Source organism: Passer montanus, unplaced genomic scaffold (assembly GCF_014805655.1).
Source record: "Passer montanus isolate IOZ18808 unplaced genomic scaffold, ASM1480565v1 scaffold21, whole genome shotgun sequence".
In the NCBI taxonomy this organism is placed as follows: domain Eukaryota; kingdom Metazoa; phylum Chordata; class Aves; order Passeriformes; family Passeridae; genus Passer; species Passer montanus.
In genome coordinates, this window is record NW_024366703.1 from 3,519,499 (window position 1) to 3,543,813 (window position 24,315).

Sequence of the window (24,315 nt, forward strand, 5' to 3'; positions counted from 1 at the left end):
TTTTAGCCCTTTCAGGGCTCTTGCAACCTGAACAGATCCTTGGGCTCAGCCATTCAGCAACAAGCTTTATTCCTCTGCTATTACCAGTTACAAATATATCTGGCTAATGGAAAGCTGGAATACTTTTCCTTCCCTTTATTTTTGTCTTCTATCCCACTAACTAGGTATTAGGGCAGGCATGGCAGCAGTCCTCTACTTAAACTTGTAACTGACAAGGAGCCTGACTGAGACACATTTTATTAAGGCAAATAACTGAAGCTGCTCAGCAGTCTAACAATTGCATTTTTCTCATTAACAAACCTAGATCAGGTTGGAATCCACTGCTATTTTCATCAATCTTCAAATTAGTATAAAGTGGAGCAGGCTCTAAGCCAGATCGATTGCAAGGCACAGCGTAAACATCAAAAAGGTCTTTCAGATCCTTGCGGCTCCGGACACTGCAAAAAGAGCAGAAAAACTCAGTTTTTGCTCTTTTATAAACTTGGATGAATGAAATTAGTACAGAAAATAAAAATCTTTTACCTGAAAGATTTGAAGAGCTCTACAAATTCCACAAAGGTCATGCTACTATCAGACACCATGAAGTTCTGAAATCCCTTCATTCCTCCTTTGACACGGCCATGCCAGCTACTGCTGCTCCATGTGCTAAATGAAAAAAAGACTGCTGTAGTTCGGTTACATTCAACTTATATTTAACTGAAATATTATGCATTAGTGTATTAACAGTTTATTTGTGCTCTCCTTAATGCATTTATTACCAATATCTGGAAGAAGCAAATAAAGCACCATCTTAAAAGATGCATAATGATGTTTTTTACCTTCTTGGTTTATAACAGCTATTTTTTTTCTTCAAGACAACTGCAAACTTTATCAGAATGAATGATGCATATTATGCAATTTAAAACTTTCATGTGGAAAAAGGCCTGATGCACATGGCACAAAAGAAAGTACTTATTTTCCCTTTAAAGAAAACAATGCCAGTATTCTTGTAATGAAGACTCTGTATAAGGTTCATTGAAGACAAAATAATAAAACAGATTGTTCTGTAACGGCAATCATTAATCTAAATTGTGCAGCTGAACAACATTTTTTAAGTAGAACCAACACATTTCCAAAAGTCACATCCCAAAATCTTTAGGCTTCTAGGGGATTTACAGCAGCAAGTACAGTTAGGCCTTACTTGAGCAGTATGAACAAGACCTTAGTGAACTGCATGGAGTAACTTGCAATGAGGGGCTGAGATCTTGAGCACCTTCTGGGGCCTAAATACCAATGAACACACATTGCAGAAATGGGATCTGCCAGCAATCAATTCTGAAAAAGGCAGGATCTAAGCAACCACACAAATATCAAGAACTATCTAGCTTGAACCATAATTAACTGCACAAGTTACAGTATTTCCTTCAAAATATCAGAACACGTCAGAATTTATTACTCTCTAATGTTCAAATATGCAGATCGTTCTTCTACGAATTTTGCCATCAGGCTCAGTACACATAGTTCAGACAGTTGTGATGGAAAAACAGGACCAGCTTGTTGTCCACTATTCCTAAAGACATGCCTGCAAGCAGGTGACTTTCTACACAAATAGGCTGGACCAGATTCCTGAGTTTACTCCTGGCATGGGATGGATGCAGGCAATTGAAAGCAAAATGTGATTTTGAAGTATTAAAAAATACCATCTACTTTAGTTGAAAATATTGGTTTTGTTTGACATCACTATGGAAAGTACTGACATACTGCATAAAACTTTTTTAGCTAAAATAATTCCCAGCATTTTTATAAGACAGGAAAAATAAACCATGATGAGGAAAGTCTCTAGATTCCAGAAAACAGATTGGAACTGCAGAGTACCAAATGGGAGACCAAGAGCAGAAGAAAATGCTCACCATTTCACCCAATCTGATCACCAAAGGTTATCTCCCAGAGTAATGGGAAATCAATAAAAACAAAAGGTTTTAAAAAAAAAGCCAAAACCTCCGTGAAAACTCCACCATCACCAACAACCAAAACTGCAATTAGTAGCAGTCTGGATTGACTGCTGAGCAAGGAGGTTTACTCCCCCTTCCCAAAAAAGCCCCCATCTCTAGTTTTCTGTATCCTGTGCTCCACGTCCCAGTATCTTACCAACCATCCTCCTGCTTCCTCCACCTTACAAGCAGCACTAGATTTCCAAGGAACTTGGAAATTCATCAGATGCCCATCTGCTTTGTAGGAATGACAAAAGAAGCTGCGAGCTCCTTATGTTCAGAATAAAACTCTCTCCAGTGCTCCGAATTTCTTAATGGCGTGTGAAAACTGGGTCAAGATAATGGGTCAAACATGTAAATCTGTTTTGAGGAAGACACCTTCAGGACAGATTAAACAGCCACGAAGTACGTCCTGAGCAAGTTCTATCAAGAAGGGTCATAGCAAACTTGGGACTGCTCTGCAAAGTGATGCTGTGGAAGTGCCAGACAGCTTTGCCAGGGAAAATCTGTGACAAATGGGGGAGGTCCACAGTGCTTAGCTACACACAGATCCATGCAGAAACCCAGGCCTGAGACGATTTAAAGGAACATGAGCTGTCATTTTCCAGGGAATGTGAGTTCTCCATTGAACCTTTTAATCTAATTTAGAGAAAACAACTTTTGGCATAAAAGCAAAAAGAAGATTTGCAAAACAGAATAATTTTCCAGAGATTGTAAAGCAGTATTTCTTCAGTTCAGTGTAAAAGAAAGCTGTTCTGACCCTTAAAAAAAAAAATTTTTACCAAGACAAATCCAAGTTTGTGAATGACAGTGAAAAATAAAAGGAACACAGAGGCTCACAAAGCAGTGTTAGCCCAACCACACTTTCAGAGGTTACTCTACTAATCACACCTGTTGCCAAATCCAACTATTTAAAGCATAAATACAATCCCCAAGAAATACATAGCTGAAACCATTGTACAAGACATGTCTCTACAAATATAATGATCTATCAGCAGCAGTAATCTCTTCCATTGTTAACTGTTGCTCTCCTGGAACCCCCAAGATTCACACTCATAATGATATTTCTGCATTCCTTCTCCAGAAAGGCAATGGAAAGCCTCTGCTGAGACTGACTTCTTGTATGTGATGAAGTACTGTCCACATCCCTGACATATTATTAATACTGTAATTACTACTACCATCGCCATTAGTATCCATAGCATTAATATAATAGTGCACTATGATATACATATTGCAACAGCATAACCTTTTACACTGCCTAAGTGGCACAAAAAGGATGAATTTTCAGGAAAAAGAGGCCTGTAAGAGAAAGACTCCAAATTAGTTCCTCCATTTCCCAAGAGAGTACTACAGTCATCACCAGGAATGTCAGCAAAGGTTATTACTCCCTCAGGTAGAAATAATTTGTGGTGAGAAACCTCAGAACTTCAGTTCACACATCTATAACATTTCTGTTGATTTTCACTATACAAAAATGCCTATAACTCTGTTTTGGAGAAGATCTGCAGAAAGAGTTAAACTCTGTATTTGTGTAGTTTTGGAACAGCATTCCAATCTGCTTCTGTAACAGTTATAAACTGAAACATGCTGTTCAGGGACTTGCTACAAAGCCATCCTCAGATTCATGGCATTTCAGCTTAAATGTCTTGTGTTCTTCTACAATGTGTTTTAGATGGCTACGAAAAGGCTAATGACATTTCTGGTGCTGTTTTTGTCAGATTTTGCCAGCTGGGCACAAACCCTACATTAGATAATAAATAAGTAATAGTAGCTTCTTTTGTTTTTAAATCAAATGGATTTTGCCCTTACCTAGACTGACTTTTGCTTGATGATATTACAGGAGAGGAGACTGGTCTTGCTGGTGAAGATGATGTAGCTCCTAAGTTGGGAGATCCAGATGCTGTCAGAGAGTGAGCTCTTCTTGATGGCAGGTTGTTAGATGGAGAAGAATTAATAACAGTATTTTGATCTAAGGAGAAAACAAAAGTTTTCATCACAATTACAACATCTGACCCAATAAAAATGCTTTTGTCCAGGAGAACTATATGAAAATTCATTAAAACACAGTAAGACACTTGCAGGATTCTAGTTTTGTCCCAAAACAGTTTAAAAAGTATGTATTGAACGACACTTACGAATGTAGTTTATCTGAATAGAAGGGAAATGCTACTGAAACTAAATAAGAGAACAATTATGAACAACTAGAGAAATTAATTTCAGCGTTTGTAAGAATCCACAACAAGAGTTCACAGATTTGGAGTTTCAACTGCAAAAGTAACTTTATAAGTTTATTTTTAACACTGCAAAAAATGTCTGCATAAAAAGGCTTTTGGAAAAACCCTGATAAATTTTTAAGTACAGAAGCAATATATTTACCTGGTTCTTCTTGTTCATCAATATCTTGAGGATCTGAACCACTTCTATTACGATATTCCTTACAGCTTTTTACCTTCCGAGTTGCCATTTCATCATCAGTGGCCTCTCCACTTTCACCCTATAAATAATGAGCATGATAATAAACATCCCAAACCTACTATTTCCATTTCATTTCAGTACAATCTGTAACAAAACCATGAGATAAATCAGCTATTCCTTATGAAAGAGACTCCTGTGAGGCCAATAACAGTAGAAAACAGACAACTTAAGCAGATACATAGCACCGGACCATTAGGTGTTACCTCAGTTTGACATTGCACAGAAGATAATGATTGTGCCTCTCTAGAATGCTGCAGCTGGTTTTACTCTATTTCAGTGGTGCACTGGAACCCTAAAGAGGATGGATCTTGTCATTTGAGAATCTTTCTACCTGCCCACTAGAAAATGTGGGTAGCATAGAGGTGCTAGTCCTGCATTTTCCTCTCTCCTGCCTACTGTTGAAAGCAGTTTTGTCCAGGAAAAGAGAGGAGACTGCCAGACTAGGTCATGTTTCTGTCACCCATGCAAGATAAAATGCAAGCTAATGCAATGTGGAATAACTACGGTAGTGTTTTTGAAAATATGAAAACAAAAAGGATTAAAAGAAAATACACTAACCTCCACTTTGCATGTTAAGATTTTTATCATCACCAGTGTTTTATCTTTATACTGAGGGAGCACCTAAAGGCTGCAAGAAGACTCTTTCCCATTCTGCTAGCCCCAGCACCTACACGTCCTAACAATGCTGCAAGCATGAAAAAAGAGCAAACTATTGGAAAATAATAATCCTCAAACCCAAAATGACAATAAACAGTTTTAAAATCATCATCATCATCATCTAACTTCTTTTTTCTGGTTCAGAACACAGCTACACAGTGACTGCAAGGAGGAAACAAAACACATGAATAATAAAATATTCTACCCTGATGAGTACTTTCTTCTTTTTCTTAGCTGTGCTGATTCCCAGAGTGTTGTTTCTCTGCACATTGGGCTTCTCAGTGCTTTTGGTGAGAGATCCTGTGCCTGTGCTTCTTGCACTCCATCGTCTGCCTCCAAACAGCTCAACAGCCTGAGCCAAGGTTGGGCCTTCAAACCTTCCATCCTCCTACAAAGATTCCCAGCGTTAACAAAACAAGGAGAATAAGGACACATTTTTAAAGCAATAATATAGATCTCTGAGGAACCAGTGGAAGAAACATCAAGAGGAGAGAATTTTTGATTGCTGAATGAATTCCCCAGAGCTATTTTGTTTGCTGCTTTGGGGATGCTTTTGGCCCTAACTATTATCATTCATTATTTTCGTGCCCTTTAAAACTACAGTCATTGCTTTTTCCTTTTTTCTTTAATAAAATACTTATTTCAAAACTCCAAACATATGAAGAGCTTTGTAAGAAAAAAAAATTTAACCTCAGTGTATGGAAAACTTGCAAGGTTTGACATAACCTTGTGTGGAGAATCAGATCTTGCTGCTTAATCCATTGTTACAAAATTAGAGATTTAGTGTTGATCTTTAATCTAATCTTACTTATAATGGAAACTAATTGCATTACATTAAGCTGTTTATATCTTTGAACTTTTTTATAGAGAATCACAGCACTTTTTACCTGGTAAAGGCTGACATACTGTTTCCGTAGCCACTGTAGTCTTTGGTCAGGGAATCTCCTCATTTTTCTTACAGCTTTAGTCAATTCCAGCAATCCATCATACAGCATTCTGGCAGTGTATTTTGGAGCAACAAAGTGCAGCAACTTATTATCAGTAGTCTGAAGTCCATAAAGTAGTGTTATACCATTTTCTTCAAGGGACATATTGCAAAGCTTATTTTGAACACACACAGTGTGCATATCAATGCCCGAGTGTCCCATATAAACAGCCTTGGCTGAAAACAAGTCCAAAAAACCTTCCACCAGTCCAGTATTACCAAGAAACTGGTATTTACCAAGCTCAGCAGTATTGCCCAGCACACTCAGTTTTGCCTTAGCATTTGCAGGGCAAACTGTAGTGGGTTTTGTCCAAGTCAAAGTGCTATTGTCAGGCTGGAGCTGAAGAAAGCAGCGAGCTGAGAGATGTGTCTCCTGGTCGTAATGAATGACGGTTGCCCCTTGCTGCATGAACTGATGGACATCAGCCCTGATGGACAACACGTACCAGGGAATGAGCTCTATCCCATGGCAAAAAGCCTTTTGCTGCTCTTCTGTTGAACTTGTGTCCCATTCTTTCAACTGCTCGAATATGTCACTTTCAGAATCTGAAAGATCTCCGATGAAAAATCTGCATGTGAGCAAAGATGAGAGATTTATATTTAGTGATACATGTTCTGGTTTATGCTATGCTTGATGAATATTTTTCTGCTGTACTTCAAATAAATGGAATACTATCATCACTATATAACTGGGACTTACAGGAACTTGTGTAGTTTGTTAAGTATTACAATTCATGTTATTGCAATTTTGCATCAATTAAAGAGATGCTGCTACAATTACTTATAACTCCTGAAACAATATGATTATATTTTCCTAGAACTTTCCAAACTTTGCATTAATAATAAAAAGTGTCTGATTGGTTCTTAAGGCCAAGTGATACCAGTTTCTAAATCTGCTGTGTAAGATTGCTTCAGCTGAAATATTAAGTGCCATATGTGGAAACTGTTAGCAGGATATAGTGCATTTCAAACAGGACTTCTAATCTCTCTTCTATTACTGATTTAATGTGCAGACCTTTCACATTATATAATATTCTGATTAACACTAGTAAAATACTGTTTAAAATACATACCTTCCACAGAAGAATGCACAAATTCCATACAGCAATGATTCCTCTACAAATTTATTAACTGGTGAGATCTCTGTCTCTTCATCAAATTTATAAAAAAGTGGCAAATAGGTTGAGGTTTTATTACTTGTGGTGAAGGGACTGACAAAATAACTGCATTGGTCTTAAGTGTAACTTTGTTTCTTTAAGAAATATTTCTACAAATAAAGGTCATGTGTTTTAACTGAGCTGATATAAACTGTCTTACTAGATACATGTAAATTGAAATATTTATCTGCATTATATAAAATTACATTTCAAAATGAAACAAACAACCGAGGCAGCTCTTTCTCCCCTATGCCCTCCAAACACTCAACTAGTCTCTGTAAAAATGCTGTAACATGTATTTTGCATGGCTGGAGGAGTCTATCACAGCAGAAATGGCAGAGCTTTGTTTATGCCTTGTTTCACATGTTGCAGGCTGCAGATTAGAATGTACAAGAAGCAGGTAAGCCAAGCACACACACGTAACCACAGACAGAAATGGAGCCTCTGACACGAGCTGCCAAAAGCGACACCACTACCAATTCCTGAGAGCACTTACAGAGCCTGGGCTGGACCAGGGGCTTTCTTTACATGGGCTGCCCTGAGAGGCAAGGAAATGAAAACATAAAGGAAACAGTGACACAGATTGCAGTTTTAGAGGAGAAAATTGCAAGGTATACAAAAAGAAAAAAAAAAGAGATTTTTCCCTACTATGTTATACATTATTTACTGTAATTGGAAAGTTTAAATGTGAAGATAAGATCAGGCCAATGAAGCAATGATTCAAAATAAGGAGCGTCTTCATATGTCACTCAGTAATTAACAATTCCATAAAAACTCTATTTCAAATTTGGTTGGGTTGTTTTTTTCATTTTCCTGCATACCTTTATTTTTAAAAAATTTATCGTCAGAACAGAGTTCAAAGAAAGATTAATGTCTGATATTTATCTGGCATGTACAGAAATCCAGGGCAATTAGATGGGTCACTGACTACGGAGTGATAGAGCTTATTTGCTAACGCAACTAGGAAAGTAATTATATCCACTGCCCACTGATTTTATTAGATGCCTTTCATTTTCTTCAAATCAAATTAACCTACCAGCTTTGGTGCATTCATGTTCCACAATACTAATCCAAATCATCAAAAGAAAAACTAATTGAAAATCTTTCTTACAATTATAAAATAATGAGAAACAGTGTATTTTTCTGCCTTTATGACCACAATGCTACAATTATCAGATAATGTGTAATTATGATATAATTTGGATTTTATAACACTGTATGCAAATATGACAGGTCTTACAAGAAAGAGGACTAAATTTCTTCCTTAGAACCCTTTGGCTGTTCATAGGAATAAAAATAAACCAAACACAGCCTCCATACAAGTACAAGAGAACATGGTGCTTCTGCTCTGTAGCAATTTGCTCCTGTGCCAGTTCTTTGCACATCCAGGAAAGGTATGGCAAGTGAATAAGGAATTTCCAAAGCCTGTGAGACACTTGAGTTAAATCAGTACTTCAGAACTATTCTCCTAGAAGTATTTTACTGTTAAAATCAGTATTTACTGCATGAGAAGTACAGACATAGCTGAGCAGGTAGTAGCCTGAACCAGGAAACACAACTTTAATTACCTATCAGCAGTTTTGTTCATTTAAATTTTAAATTTTTATTTCTGATTCACACTGGGATTTTTAAAAAACTGAATTCCTACTTTAGTTTGGAGTGCAACTCACTAGACTACATTTATGAATAAAGCCTAAGTAATTTACCAAGAAATTATTTAATAGACATAAAAAAAGGAACTCCATTTAATTTCTATTTTGTTCATCCAAGTGAAGTATTTATATGCCTCACTTATTCACCATTTGAACTGTGATTTGCAAGTTGATTTTAAAGCACATTAATTAACAAAAAGTAATTCCTGGAAGAAAGCATTAGTACTTGAAAGTATTACTTGAAGTAAGTCAAGGGATAATATATGTGGGCAGAGAAGTGGGTCTGCCTTTTTTGGCTTAATCTAGTGCACCACTTCCCAGAAGCAACTAAAGCCAGATGTGAATAATTCTATTAGAAACCATCCTTTCAGGAAATAATGATTATTTATTTGAAATGAAATTTAGAATTACATGTTAATGAAATAAATGCATTTTAAACAGGAAGATAGCAGTTGCCTCTCAGGCAGTCACTTATTAGATTTAAAGTTTAAGTAGCTGAAGTAAGTTGGATAGTTTTGAACATACTGATATTTCTGATACACATTATCAGTAAAATAACTCCAGCAGTGACTTAAGCATGTTTTTTAATGCAAGCCCTCATGTAATTTTACAGTACTTCACCTCACAGCAGTAAAGTTCTGTTACTTAATTTGAAGTCAGTCTAACACAGTTAGTTGAAAGCTGACCTGACCCACCTATGTCTACATGGGCTTTGCAATGAAACTTCTCTGCAAAGCAACATTCTGGAAGATCATGTGATGTCCTAAACTCTGCATTTCCTGCTGGTGACTAGTAAAGTCTTCAAGAGTGGTCTTCAAAGTGAAATCAGATTACTGAACACTGGGCTTTTTTTACACAGGGCACAATGAAGTAAACTTCTTTGCAAAATAGCAGGACTATAGCAACCTGAAAATTCAAAATATGTACTCACACATGAATGTTTCCTGGACAAAACTGAAACACCTCAAAGTAACATGTCCTTAAAAGAAGAAGTCTTTTGAAGGATAATAAATAAGCTTTTTTTGAAGGGGCCAGAACACTGCCTGAGCATGCAGAATATAATGTTCTGAGCTCTGATAACAAATATGTCCTGGTGCTATTCCTGTCGCTAGAGATCAAAATTGTAATTGTAACTGTGGATTTTTAAAGCTCTCTGTGTAAGACAAAAAGGATTTACCCTTATCATGAGAGGAAGTAATTACATCATGAGGGAAAATATAGCTATACAGCGAGTTTCCAAGCAGTTGAGTATCAGGGGAGAAAAGTTTTTAACTGGAAATGGATAAATACAAGGAAAGATGTTAAAGTTCCTCTTATTTCTAAAGGCAAGCCTTGGTAAAAGAAAATCAAAGACCAAAACCAAGATATATAGGAGTGATGACAGTAAATAAAATGAGACCTACTGGTAGCGGTTTTTGTCCTTCAAGGAGTTTTTCCTTGAGTCGCTCCCTTCACTGACATTATCCTCACCCTCTTCAGACTCCAGACTGCGATTGCAGCTCCGAATTGTTTGAAAGATATTGTTTGTTGTTGATTCTTTTTCTGGATTATTTAAACCATCTTGGCCTACTCGTTGTAAGAAATTATCTTGTCCACTGTAATCTGAAACAAACTAGACATATACCTAAAAGATTAGTATAGCTACAAATAGAACATTGCGTCATCTACTTCTCACTGTGGAATTTTTTACTATTAAGAATATTTATTATATATTTTCCATGGGATTTTGTGCCTACTTGCAACACAAAACAAACAAAATCCTTTCATAAATCAAGTAACACATGTTAAAGTAACTCCTGAAAACTTAAAAAAGCCTCAGTCTTTAATGTTTCATCTAACAGGAGTATTTTTCTTTTCAAACTACAATAATAGAACTCATAAGAATAGTTTCTTTCCATAGAGGAAAAGCTTGATCTGCTGAGCTTCTAAATTCTGTTTTTAGGAAACTGCAAACTTCCAATTCCCAGTGAATTAAGTGGAAGATCAGAGTATTTATCGGAAAATAATTATACATTTTGGGCTTTACATACTTACTTGATCCAAAGTATAAACAAGATCCTTTATTACTAACGCTGATTTCTCAGTACTCTGATATTGAACTAGGTAGAAACAACCAAATCTAAATTGCTAAGGAACTATGGGAATTAAATTGAGGTCCATGTAACTGACCAGTCTAATAGCAGTCTGGTTTAGAAACTTTCATTTGATGTTGCCTGTGTGTAAGATTGTATAAAATAAAGCACTGGCTAAGAACATAACATCTCAGAATATTTGTCTCATTTACCTCTAATGTCTCATCCTGGGAGTTATATCGTGGACAGAGTCTGATGAGGCTTGATGCTCCATCCAAAACTTCACAGAGCTCTTTTAGAAATACACCACAGAAAGGAACAACTTTGCAGCCTGGAATATTGAGCGCCCGGTTGACCACTTTCCTGTACTCGGATGATGACTCATGCTGTGCCATAGCATCCTTCAGACTTCGCATGGTTTCAATATCAGACTGGTCCATAAATTGCCACATTTTTAAAACTTTTCTTGACCTAGTGCAAGAAGAGATCGCAACATTTATTAAAAAAATTTAAACAAGTTACCTTCAAGTTCAACACCTACCGCATATATGAAATAGAGAAAATTATAATTGCTCAAAAATGAATGAATGAAATCAACCATTACTTTTATAAAAATTCCCTCTCTGAATTATCAAAGAACAAAACTAAAAATGAGAAACTAGCAGTCTGATCTACTGGAGCAGTATTTCACATTTTAATAAAAGCCCAGCTGCATAAAACATACCAGTCGGCTTTCTAACATTTTTATTGTGTCATCGCCTAAAATTTCAAAGGGCCCATAAAGAAATAAGAAAAGATTGAGATAACAGCATAAAGATATATCAGAGTGTTTCTTACAAATTCCTTCAGCTATATTATGAACAATCCATAAAGTAAGCAAAAGTTGAAGAGTTTTAATTAAATTTGTTTTAAAAAAATTACATTGATTTCTTCCCCAATTTGCTCACAAATTATTTACTTTCACAGAAATAAGGAAGTCAGGGACATGTTCAAGCTCTCAGGCAACAGTGCAGAGCTGTAGCTGAAAAGAAATTCTGATTTCCAACAGAAATAGCTGAAAGGACTATGAGTACCTCTGGGAATTCTTTTACCTTCTGTATGTCTGTGTAATCACATGGCCTTTCTTCCCACCCCCGGCCTCAGACATACCAAAAGATCCAAAGATACACTCACAGTAGACTGCCCTTAACCCAACTTTCCATTCCTGTCCTGAAATGCTGCTCATCAGCATCAGCCTTCCCTTCCTTTCTCTCCTGTGCAGACACGTGAGAGACAAAATGAAGCCCTCAATTTGCCTTGCATTTTCCCTCATACTTTACATGGCTTAGAGATGGTGGATGTGTTCTGCTGAAATATACTCCCCATGCCTATGAGTGTCCCAAAAGAGCTTTATATACCAAAACCATAAACAAATAGCTCAATGAGGTCCTTACTGAACCACAAGGAACAGCAATGCAAACACTTTAGAGCTTTGTTACACAAAAATGTTATACAAGGAGGGTCAAAGCCAAGAGATGGGAAACTTGATCTTAACTCTTCCCTGCTCAGAGCCATTTGCTGCCCTCTGAACTGCCAGTGCTAAGGCACTGCCTTCCTGCTCCCCTGGCCCTGCACGAACCTGTCATTCCAGAGGAAAGCACGCTATCAGCTGTCTCTGAGCCCCTACTCTCTCCTCCTTGAGATAATGCAAGTCCTTCTACATAAGACCAGGACAGCATGAGATCCCAACATCAGTCTGTATAAGTAAATCAGAGGGGTTAAAACACAGATTTGGGTGTTTGGTCTTTTTTGGCTTTTTTGTCATTTTCAGGTAGTTTATTTTTTACAGTTAAGACTGATCCTTTTAGAGCATCACTACAATCATGTTTCACTTATATTCTGGAAATTCCAATCCCAAGTTACACTAGTTGCAGCTCATTAGATAAACTACAACTTCTTTCCCATCTTCTTTTTATATTTTTAAAAATTTCTGTGAAAAAAAAATTTCTAATGCAACATATTCAGCATCCACCAGGAAAACTGCTGGAGTCTTCAGAGAATTTTGAGAAAAAAAGAAAGGGTTTAGCACGCTTCATTTTTCGAAAAGGGATTACTAGAAAGTCACAGCATGAGATGATGTGGCTTAGCCATGGATTTTTGTTTAGTTTCATTGTTCTCTAGAGACATCTGCTTAACAGAAGCTGCAATGTAATCTATCACTGAAAAACCATTTAAAAAAAAAAAAAAGAGTTGCCAGTACCTTAGCCCTGCCAGGAATTCCATTACAGCATTGTAGTTGCCCATATTCCAGCAGCATTTTGCCACATGTACTAAGTAGGAGAAGACTTCTCGTTTCTCCTCCATAGAACCTGCAGTGAGGATCAGCCAGGTAACCCAGGAGCTCACCTGGTAAAACCAAACAGACAGTATGGTCAGCCAAAGCAATGTCCCTTGGAGCATTGATGCATCCTTGACAGATAACGTGGGTTTGTTTGGTTTCCTCCATCAGGAGGGCACCAGTCAAAATCCCACTTACACGCTCATAGCCAAATCACATATGCATTGCAAACACAACCTACACAGTGACGTTCACATTGCAACATTTAAATCATTAACTAATCTAAAAAAACTTTTATTAAACAAAAACTACTGTATCTTAATATAAGATATTCTGAATATGCATTGATGCCACAGAAGAAAATGGACAGCTTCAGCTAGCGCTGACTTCTAAAGCTGCTGGAGAGATCTGCAGTGTAATTTTTCATTAATACGGCTTATAGAACTCAGCCCCATATAAACTTTGTTAACAACATGAACAGTGAAAGTTGATAAATTGGAATTTTTTGGGTTTGGCTAATTTCATAAAACTAAATGCATTTAATGCCCAATTTTGCTAATTCCTATATGCACTGAACATTTCAGATAATTTGCATTATCTGTTTGCAAGATCACGAATGAAGTAAATAAAAAGAAATTCCATCTTCCAAAGTGTGTCCACACTACCAACTTCTCTTTAGTAACTAATTAATCCCGGAATCAGAAATCAACTTAGTATGTGAAAATCAACCCTTCATTTTATCAGTGTGCAAATTTTTCTTTCCAGTTTATGTTCCCACAATATCCATAAAAAGTAGCTATATTTCACATGGAAAACTAATTTAAACCAACTGTTTCGTTTTACAATATGACTCCCTGGAGGCTTGATTTTTGTCATTGTGTAAACACTTAGGAGGCAATAAACGTGATTTGTTTACTGACACTGTGTTCCATTCTTTGGTCCTGAAGGACTCAAGTGTTTACAGATAATACCACTGTGAAGAAGTGAGGCTTATAAAAATTAGGAAATGCTAGTTCACCCTTCAGGGGCCATCGACTTTCATTTAAAAAACCAACCATGTGAAATAAAATGTAAATGCATTGGTATTAACAGGAAAATAACCCCACTGAAAATACATAAAGCTTCTACTTATGCAAGTCTATACAGACTGAGTGCTCTGAGCCACCCGCTCCTGAGGCAGGAAAATCAAAGACTACAAAGAATCTAAGTTACTATTTAACCTGTCTGAGGGTAACATCAATCAAGAACAATAAATGAGAAATGTCCATATGAGAAGAAAAGTCATACCCCCTATATCGGAAAAAAAAATTCACACTTTTAGAACTGAATTCTTGAAGATTCATTCACTGGGGAAATACTCAGGAGTGAGGACAGTGACTATGGGGATGCTCTAATAGGTTTTGTGTGTCAGGGACAGCACACTAACCACTGCAGCAGCTCAGAATGAGAATCTGTATTCAGCTAAAATTTTATTTAAGTGTTCAGTTAGTTACGCCTAAAATATAAAAACTCAATCAACAAAGAAGTGCATACCTGAAGAGCATGAAGGTATGGAAAATACAAACCACCATAGCACTGCATGGCACGGGGGTCAAATGAGGGCAAAACCAGAATAAAAGGTAATAAAATAAATCCATTTAAAAATCAAAAACTGTGAAATAGAACAGTCCGATCTGTGGCACAGATTTGTTTTTGCATGCTGGAATAAAGTGACATATTATTTTTGGATATTATTCTCATTTTCCATAAATGGCTGTGTTAGGGAATGCAACTGCTAAACATCCAATCTCACAAAAAAATTAATATTTGTTTGCTATGAAATACCAAATTGGTAATGACTTGATCAACATGGTTTTAGAAACTTCAAAGAATCATATCATTTTAAACAGATATGTTTTAATCTAAGGTAGTAAAGATGTAATTATCAGGAGAAAGCAGTATCAAAATTAAGAAAGAATGTCTAAAAAGGCAACTGACTTCAGACTCTCCATTAAGAGGAAACCCTTAAACTAGGGCAGCCTCTTGCTGAAATTCTATTTAATAGAGAGTTTAAGACCACTAAAAACAGCATGATGAATTTTTACAATCTGAAAACACAAACAAAAACTATAAAGGGCAGCATGGGTGAGCCTTGCAGACTTGAGATGCTGTATAACATGTAAGAGCAAAAGAAGGGTACAAAAGGCACCATGAAGGTCATGCTCACTCCTCTTGCAGGACAACAATACAGGAGTAAAAAACATTTTAAAAAATCTTTCACTAAACAAGAAAAAAAAAGTGTCTGAATCTTTTAATTTTAAAACAGAATAGGCAAAGGCAGATATAACAGATTGGGCAGAATCAGGGGACAGAAGTGAGCATCTAGAGACACAAACCACTCCTGAGAAATAATGAACATGCTTGCTTTAGAAATGTTGGTATTTTAATTTTTCCTGGAGATCAGGAACAGATGGTATTCAAGAAATAACAAACTTCTCAAATTTTCATTGAAATGGGAGTTCAGAAGTGGGTTTCCTCAGATGCTGTCTGTGTACAGCTGAACTAGATGCACCCCACACAAAAGAAAAGCAGAGAAGAACTCTACAGGTATGTATTTCTTGGCTATGGAATTCACCTGGAAGCTGAATTCAGAATCCTATTTCTTCTACTTTGGCAAGCAATTAGTACAGATGGTATTTTGATGTGGCACAATTTCTCTGTCACTAAACCTAGGGGTTTTCTAGTCAGGGTGGAGAGCAAAGGGAAACCCCACCCTGGCAAGCTCTGACTTCTGGACACTCCAGCCAAGTGGATACAAAACAGCACCTCCTCTTGCAGCACTTCTCTCTTGGTTGGCTTGCAGAGCCATGTCCCCAGCTGCACCACAGCCAAGGAACACCTGACCTGAGGATGAAGCACCATCAGCTGCCTTGGTACCAAGCTGCCATGACATCAGCACCAGAGCTTCAGGGCTCAGGCAGTGCCTGAGCACACACAGCACATCCCAGCCAAAGAGTGCACAGGAGCAGCCTTGCCAAGGAGATCAAAATACATTACAAGTATTTGTCAGAAAGAGCAGTAAAGCTTTTTGGACCAAGTTTTTGTGCTGGACAGCACTTTAACATAAAATCACAATCTACGTTTCAACACAGTAGTCATTATTTCCTTAGTTTACTTTTTGTTTCACACTTGACTTTCATAGTTCTGTTTATGTAACTCATTTTTAAGCTCCCCTCAGAACAGAAATCATCACGGCAAACCTATAATTAGATTTCCGCTGCGCTGCTGATGAGTCTGAAAAGCATGAGAAAATGTATCCTGGCTTCATTGCGATAACCCACATGATTGCAAGACACAAGAAAAGTAATAAATTAACACACGATCCACTTAAACAAGTTGATAATAACATCAGTCTTTTCATTCAGATGAATAAAAATTTGTGTCCTTCAGGATTACTGGACACTAATATTAAGTGCTAAACAAGAAAAATTGAATAGATGTTTGCTTAAGATTTAAACATTTTCTGGTGCCCTAATAGAAGCACTAACGACGTTGAGCCAGATTAAGTTCAGATACATAGAAAGTAGCCTTATTTGCAAAGTTTAATAGATATAGGAATCTCCTTCAAATCTGAATCTGAGCACACAGGACCTGTACCCAATATCTTGGCAATGCAAGCTATACTGAGCAATACGTAAAAAAGATCTGTACAGTTTCAGGTTTTTTGAAATTATCTTTTTCTATCATCTCTACTATTTTAACTGCACCAAAATCTGTTGTATTCAATAACTAATTTAACTAATTTTTTTAGAAGTTTTTTGGCTTACCTTACTTTGGTCAAAGACATCAAGTAAATTCAGGTTAGCTATTGCTAATGCATTTACGAAAGGCATATTTTTACTCAGTGTTAATTTTTTTTTTTTACTTTTAAACATGAGAAATACATATCAGTCACTAAAAATGTAAAATGAGGCTATGTTTTTGATTAACTAATTATTGGACTACCACTGATTTCAAGACAAATCTATATGCAGGCAAAAATCTACCAATTTGTCAGGGCCAGGATATAGCTTATTACTGAGGGTCAGCTGCTTTTACTAATAAAACATGAAGGACATGAAAGAGACACTCTTGATGGAACTTGATCCTCAAGTTATGGTACATGACCTTAAATCTCTGTACAAGTGCAACCTACAGGGTTGTTTATCATTCACTCTATGGGAACCTCACTCCATGTAGTACACAGGAAGGAACAGCATTTAATACATGTTGAATTATTAACTTTAGCCCTAAATTTGCCACAGATTTTCTTCACTCATTCTCTTATTTCAGTCTTCTAATACTCAAGATTTAGATTATTTATATATATATATATATACATATGAATGAATATATATATTCACTTATATTTATATAAATTCTTTACTATCCTCTATATATCTCCTTTTTTTTTTAAATGGTAATTAACTTAATTTTCATATTTTATGAGAATGTAAATGTAGTGGTGCTTTGAGGGAGGAAATTAACAATTTCCAGTTGCAATGTGCAGTGTTTATCATCTGTAGTTTTTTACACTCATTTTGCCAGCGCTTCAGTTTGTAAAACTTTTACAGCAATTCCCAAGCTACTTCAGTGGGTGATGCTACATGGAAGAAATGATCTCTTCTATATTTATATTACATTTTTAGCAACTTCATAATACTTGAGAGACGCAGCTTTCAGAGGTGAAATTACCAAACACAGCTGCCTGCCTGAAGTTTAACAACTACCCTTGCTAGCAAGTAAAACAAAATCTTCTGGTTTACCACAAGGTGAGATTACAGTACATGCCTTCTTTAATTCCTACCATAAATTAGCCATGGATATCTTTCTACAACGAATTGTAGCTGATTTAAATAGTGCCTAAACTGGAGCAAGAAAGCAAGAAACTTTAATACTGACAAAATAAAGTATGTGTATGAAAAGTCTCTGCATACAAAACAAGGTATCCAAAAGATAAGCAGAGCAATCTATAACACATTTAACCCAGTCATTCTGGTTTTAGTAATTTTGTTTGATAAAAATCAAGAAATTTGAATAAAATCTGAAGAACATGAATAATAACCTTCAGCAGCACAAAACAAGGTATCCAAAAGATAAGCACAGCAATCTATAAGCTTATCCAAAAGATAAGCACAGCACACATTTAACCAAGTCATTCTGGTTTTAGTAATTTTGTTTCATAAAAATCAAGAAATTTGAATAAAATCTGAAGAACATGAATAATAACCTTCAGCAGATATCATACAGCAATCATGGCAAGAGGGAAAAACATTATTTTGTTTAAAAGCAGAATTCTTGGCGTATCAGGATAGTGCAATTTCTCCCTTTAAAAACAATAATTAAAAAACTAGCAGTATGCAGCATTAGCACTAATAGCTGGCTGCAGTGAGTTCCTCTGCACTGCTAACTGTGCACAAACCTGTCAGTGCATATTGATGAATATCTGTCTATATATATTTATACACAGTCCTGTGTATAAAACAGTTTTTACATGGGTTTCACTGAGGTTTAATTATTTAAATTTTTTGGCTCTTGCTATAATATGCAAGATAATTTTCAGATGCATTTTTAATATCTGAATATTTTAAATTGCATATCTTATTAATAGGTGGTTTACTTTACACGCTTGTGTGAAATTATATAACATTACAGAGAACATTTACCATTTAAAATCTGATTAAACACTATTCCAAACAAGGACTGGAAAGAGTTTGATATTTGTACAAACACAATCTTTTAAAAAGCATTATGCAAACCCATTTAGGCATTGCAAAAAAATGCTGAACTAAGAGACAGACTGCAATATTTATTTACATTCCATTATTTCAGTAAAATGATATGTCTCTGTTTTGCTAGTGAAGTTTAAATTTGTATTTTGAATGAACAATGAAAAAACCTTTACAAAATTTAACCATTAAAAATAAAACTAACATTACCAAGTGTCCTAAGTAACCATATTTTAATTAACTTTATTGATTTTAAGAATGATTTAGTGTGTGATGAACCCACTCCAGTAGCAGGGTTGTACTAGCACCGTTCAAACTTTTTTACCTTTTTAGCTTATTTTTTGGCAACCATATCTTTCCAAAAAATCACTTTATGCATTTGACTTCTGATTTTGCATTTTCAGTTCAGCACTAGGACTAACTTCAGTCAGCTGTCTGAATGATCTTCCAATCTGGTGTAACTTTCAATCAAAGAACCCACAATTGCTCTGTTCGCATATGTCAGAGTGGAAAATTAAATGTTTCAGTTTGTATACAGTTTTATTGGTTTTCTTTTACTTGAAGCTTAAGCCAGAAACATCAAGTTACAAGAGACTCTTTCCATGTTTATATAAAGCAATGATTGAAATTATTTTAAATGTTTACATACACATAAATGTTTATAACATATGCATTGTGCTTGTGTCTCTGTGGTCGCTTTGCTGGTAACAGGCACAAGAGTGGTTGGGAGTCAGTCATAAAGAAGCAAGAGTCTGGTGGGGATAAAGAGACAGAAAAAGAAACAGAATCCAAGGAAGACCGTGGCATATGAACTGAGGAAGGAGCACATGTCACTGCACGTAAAGAAGCGGGGTGAACTCATGTCATACAAGAACCACAGAAAATAAGTAAATCAAGAAGAGAAAGGCACAGTAAGCAACAAGGAGAGATGGCAAAAAAGTATGTCACAGTTGTTAGGATCCTAAAACACACCTAGGTACGTACCATTTTCCTAACTCCCCAGCTGCCAAGGCTCTGCTAACTGCAGAATCTCAGGAGTTTCTTCCTACAGTTTTACATCCTTGAAAATGACACTTCTTATAGCCAGTGCTCCATCAGAGCAGAAAAATATATTGCTGCTACTACTGAGTGCACAGTCTTAGACTTAGAGCCAACAGTTTTGTAAAGGTAGATGTCACTGTATTTCACCCTAATCCTCCCACACTAGCCACTAATTCAGAACCAGCTTTTAATTACACTAAGGAAAGAATATCTGTCTTTAGCTTGGTCTACAGTCTTGCTCAGACGAGAGTCTAAGATCAATTGGATATTATTAGCAGCAAATGAAGTATGAGCTGAGTCTCACCGATGAGTACGTGTTGTGCCCAAGGCTCCACTATTATGCAATTACATTTTTAATCAAACCTTAAAGACTGCAGGCTTTATTTATAGTTGGTGATACTGAATGCACGTAGCCCAAAATCTTCAGGATTGACTTTCATTTTACACAAGTTTTATAGAGTGTTCCTCCTTAATATGTATTGTCAGAAAAAAATACTAAGAAGTATACTGCTTTATGAAAAATACTCTAAATAATATAATTATTATTTAACAGAAAAATGACATGGAATTGTTTTTCCCCATCATGTATCAGAAGCCTGTCATCCTAAAAGTAATTTTGGCTCCTACATTATAAATACACTTCAGTATTTCTATAGGGAATGCCAAAAAAATCAGCAAGTGCTCACTGAGTTTTGCCAACAAAATCATGACTCTTTGTACAAGAATTTTCTTTCCATTTATAAACAAAGACATTTTGAGAGTTCACTCTTGTGATTGGCTATGGCAACTGATATACTCCACCGTAAGATAAAGCATATAGCAAACCAGTGATTTATTAAAAGCAGCAAATATTTTACAATAACTCCGTTTAAACATATAACATCTATGTTTTTAAAAATGTATTCCAGATTATACTTCAAATAATCTATTGCACTAAATACCAAAGAATCTGTGTACTGAATATTTGGGAATTAATTCAAATTATATAAAAAACTATCCTGTACAATTACCAAACAAGGAATGCTAGACAACAAAATCTGCAAAGTCACAAACCTCCAAGATGAAAAGACAATGCTGACTATATTATCAAAAGGCAATTTTCATGCTAAAATTGTCATTGATAGGGAGCAGACTCAGTCATTTCTGACAAGACTTCTTCAGGACCTACGTGCTTTTCAATCCTGTGACCCTTCATTGTCAGAACACAATCGCGGTCAGTCTCACTTGCACAGCTGATGGCCACACATCCTCAAGACACTGCCCTGGCACTGTGCCTCAGCAGGCTGCAGCACAGCTTGGCCAGGGCACCTTGTCTCCCCTGGCCTCAGCCTGCTGAGAAGCCCCAGCAGGGTCAGCACTTACAGCCCTCTGCAGCCACAGCATCTTCTGGAGCACTGCTACTGCAGCTAATTTTAACTTTATTTTTAGGCTCTCTTTAAAGACTGAATATTATAGTTGCAACTTTTATGTATGTTCCCATAAGTGAATAAGGTGAGAGAAGCCAACATATTAAGCTATTTTAGTTTCTAAATCTCAGTAACACACACAAATAAGGAACACTTTGAAACATGCTACAATATTCACTCCCTGATTCTTCTTTGCCCAACACACAGGAAGTTAACTGGGGGTTAATACACATTCTTCTACGTTTACTTAATTTTATGTTGGTTTTTTCTACTACTTGCATGATTTTCATCTCACCCATTATAAGAATGCAGTGGATAGCAAACTAAAAAAGCATTAAGTCAACTTTATCTTCATTTTATTCCACTTCTACAATTCTAGAAACTGGTAACTGCCAACATTGCACATAGTTCACCCCCCCGATCCCACCCAAAAAAAAGAAGAAACTGTTCCATGTTTCTGCAGCTAAAACATGAATTTTTATTTAGGTGATTTGATTTTTGATTTGGGTTGGAGTTTTGGGTGGATTTTTTTTACCATTTTCTCAATCCTTAATCAATTTTCTATTAAACTTGTCAGACGACTACCTTCTTGAAAACAAAATAAAATCTTACTAAAGAACTCAACATTTGGCTAGTGAAAATGTCATGCCAAGTGACACTTGTTTGTATAACAATGCTAAAGACACACACAGCGATTAAATAAATAGTGCAGACTAGCATAGTTATATTACAAAAAATACAGAAAATTCTAGTTTATAATACTTCTGTGCTGACTCCTGAGATCATGCTTAGTCTACAAGAATCCAAAACAAATAAATAGAACTCCAGCACCTAAACAAAATAATAAACTGACTGAAACCATACCCCATACTGTCAGTATAAACACAAAGAATTAGAAGTCTGTAATTTTTTTCTTCGTGTTTACTTTACAATGTGCAAGAAAAAGGTAGGCCACTGTTTCCCAGCCTCACTGAGCAAATTGATCACACAGGTCCTATTAAATTCAATACAAGTTATTTAGCTAAATAACTGGTCACCTTCAGTTATATTTTCAAAAATTTTTGTTATAGCTAGATTTTTCTCTGAGAGATAAAGGAAATAACAAACCCACACATCAGGTAATAACCCTTAGGAAAAGTAATTTAAAAGTTTCATTTTACCTCATTAAACCTTGTCACAAGATCTTCTACAGCATTATGTTCACCATTGGGAGAAGAAAGAATAGTAGCAGATATGGATGCCTTAATAGACGGCAGCTTGCTCTGGCACTCAGCACTGCCCAAGTCCCTGGTGAGAAAGCAGAGGTAGTCGATGGGCAAGACTTTGCGGTAGAGCTCCTGCTCCTGCTCGGTCAGGATGCTGGCAACCTCCTCTGGGAACTGGATGAGGTGCTGCAGTTCCATCAGCTCCTTGCTGATACCGGCCACGCTGGAGGGAAGGGCGCTGGAGCCAGCCATGGATGCACACGCTTGGCGTTCTAAAACAAAACAAAGCAAAAATTCATTAGGCTTTGCCTTTAACTCTTGGACTGTGCTGCGCAAAAGCAAGACAACTTGGTATTTTGGTTTGTTAAACTGTTCATTCATTTACTCAGCAATACACTATATTGTAAATACTTTCTTTCTATTTAAACAACCTAATACGTTCTTTTGCGTGAGGTTTGTCTCCATATCTTCATATCTGGTGTTGGCTAGATGTAGGGCAACTAGAGTTAGGAGATTGTAAAGCCACCTGCCAAAACACACTTGCTTCCAGAAACATCCAAACACCTTCTGCCAGCATCCACAGCCTCGTCACAGCCTCAAATAAAGGGATCATCTGCCAGAGTGTGCCTCTGCTCTGCCTCCATGTAACAGGCACGGCGCAAAGCAGCTTGAGGCCTTGACTGGGGCACTGAGACCCAATTCCCACAAGAAATAATGTATAGTGATAACTGAAAACCCATGTGGGCCAGCATTTTTGCTCATAATCCACTTGCTATAAGATAAATTGTATCTGAGCTTGCTGCATCGTGAAACCAAATGTACAAAGCTACAAAATATTTTTCATTCCTCTTAGAAAATGCATATATTTGGGAGCATGCATGTTTTATCTGTAATACAAAACATTCATGGTAGTTTTATAATATCCCAGCAGTGATATCTCTTGAAAAATAAAACTTTTCCTAAGAAGGAAGAAGACAAGCTTTCTAAGATCGTGTGGGAAGCATGAAATATCAACACAATGATTCCAAAATAGTGAGTGAGTCTTCTTACTAGATAAGTTCAGAATGGGTTCTCTGAAAAATTTTTCAATAATTACTTAAATGTAAAAACATTCACAGCCATGTATTACATGCTCTTTATCATTCCCAGAAAAAGGAGTTTGTTTTTTTGCATTGCTTCATGAAATACCTTCAGAAATTTTTTTCCACATATAATGGAATTACACCCTAGAGCTATCTCTTACACACAATTTTCAATATACCTATAAGCTCTCATGTGATAAAGGGTGAAAATTTTTTTCTTTAAGAAAGTTCATAAGGACTGATTAAAATTCAGTCCCTTATAATAAATATAAAATATGCTACATGAGTTTTCCACTCTAAGTAATTTTGTGCAAACTATTATTAATCAGAGGGGAGTTCAGAAGACAGAAAATTGGCTTTTCTTAATATAGTCTACTGAAAGTCAAATAATAAATTGCAGTACCCCTAAATAAAGTCTTTAGGATAAAAGAACCTATTGAAGAAATGTTCAAATACAGAAGAAACTTCTAAAAGAACAAAGACAAATTGTTTCTGTCTACACTAGCAAGCAAAAAATATAATGGGTTTAATTTGTAACAAGCAGTA

At 36.3% G+C, this 24,315-nt stretch overlaps 1 protein-coding gene across 8 annotated transcripts in view; it reads right to left on the minus strand.

Moving 5' to 3' along the window:
* PLCE1 (phospholipase C epsilon 1) overlaps positions 1 to 24,315 on the minus strand; it is a 140,238-nt gene that overhangs the window by 29,111 nt on the left and 86,812 nt on the right. For 6 of the 8 annotated variants that reach the window (XM_039708931.1, XM_039708932.1, XM_039708929.1 and 3 more), the window contains 11 exons: positions 22,643 to 22,959; positions 13,211 to 13,356; positions 11,184 to 11,442; positions 10,303 to 10,511; positions 7,744 to 7,785; positions 5,993 to 6,659; positions 5,311 to 5,493; positions 4,350 to 4,467; positions 3,783 to 3,942; positions 523 to 645; positions 301 to 437 (listed from right to left, as the gene is read on the minus strand). In XM_039708931.1, the coding sequence (XP_039564865.1) occupies positions 301 to 437; positions 523 to 645; positions 3,783 to 3,942; positions 4,350 to 4,467; positions 5,311 to 5,493; positions 5,993 to 6,659; positions 7,744 to 7,785; positions 10,303 to 10,511; positions 11,184 to 11,442; positions 13,211 to 13,356; positions 22,643 to 22,959 (2,361 nt within the window). The remainder of the gene's footprint in view (positions 1 to 300; positions 438 to 522; positions 646 to 3,782; positions 3,943 to 4,349; positions 4,468 to 5,310; positions 5,494 to 5,992; positions 6,660 to 7,743; positions 7,786 to 10,302; positions 10,512 to 11,183; positions 11,443 to 13,210; positions 13,357 to 22,642; positions 22,960 to 24,315) is intronic. The other 2 variants (XM_039708937.1, XM_039708934.1) reach the window with 1 other exon arrangement.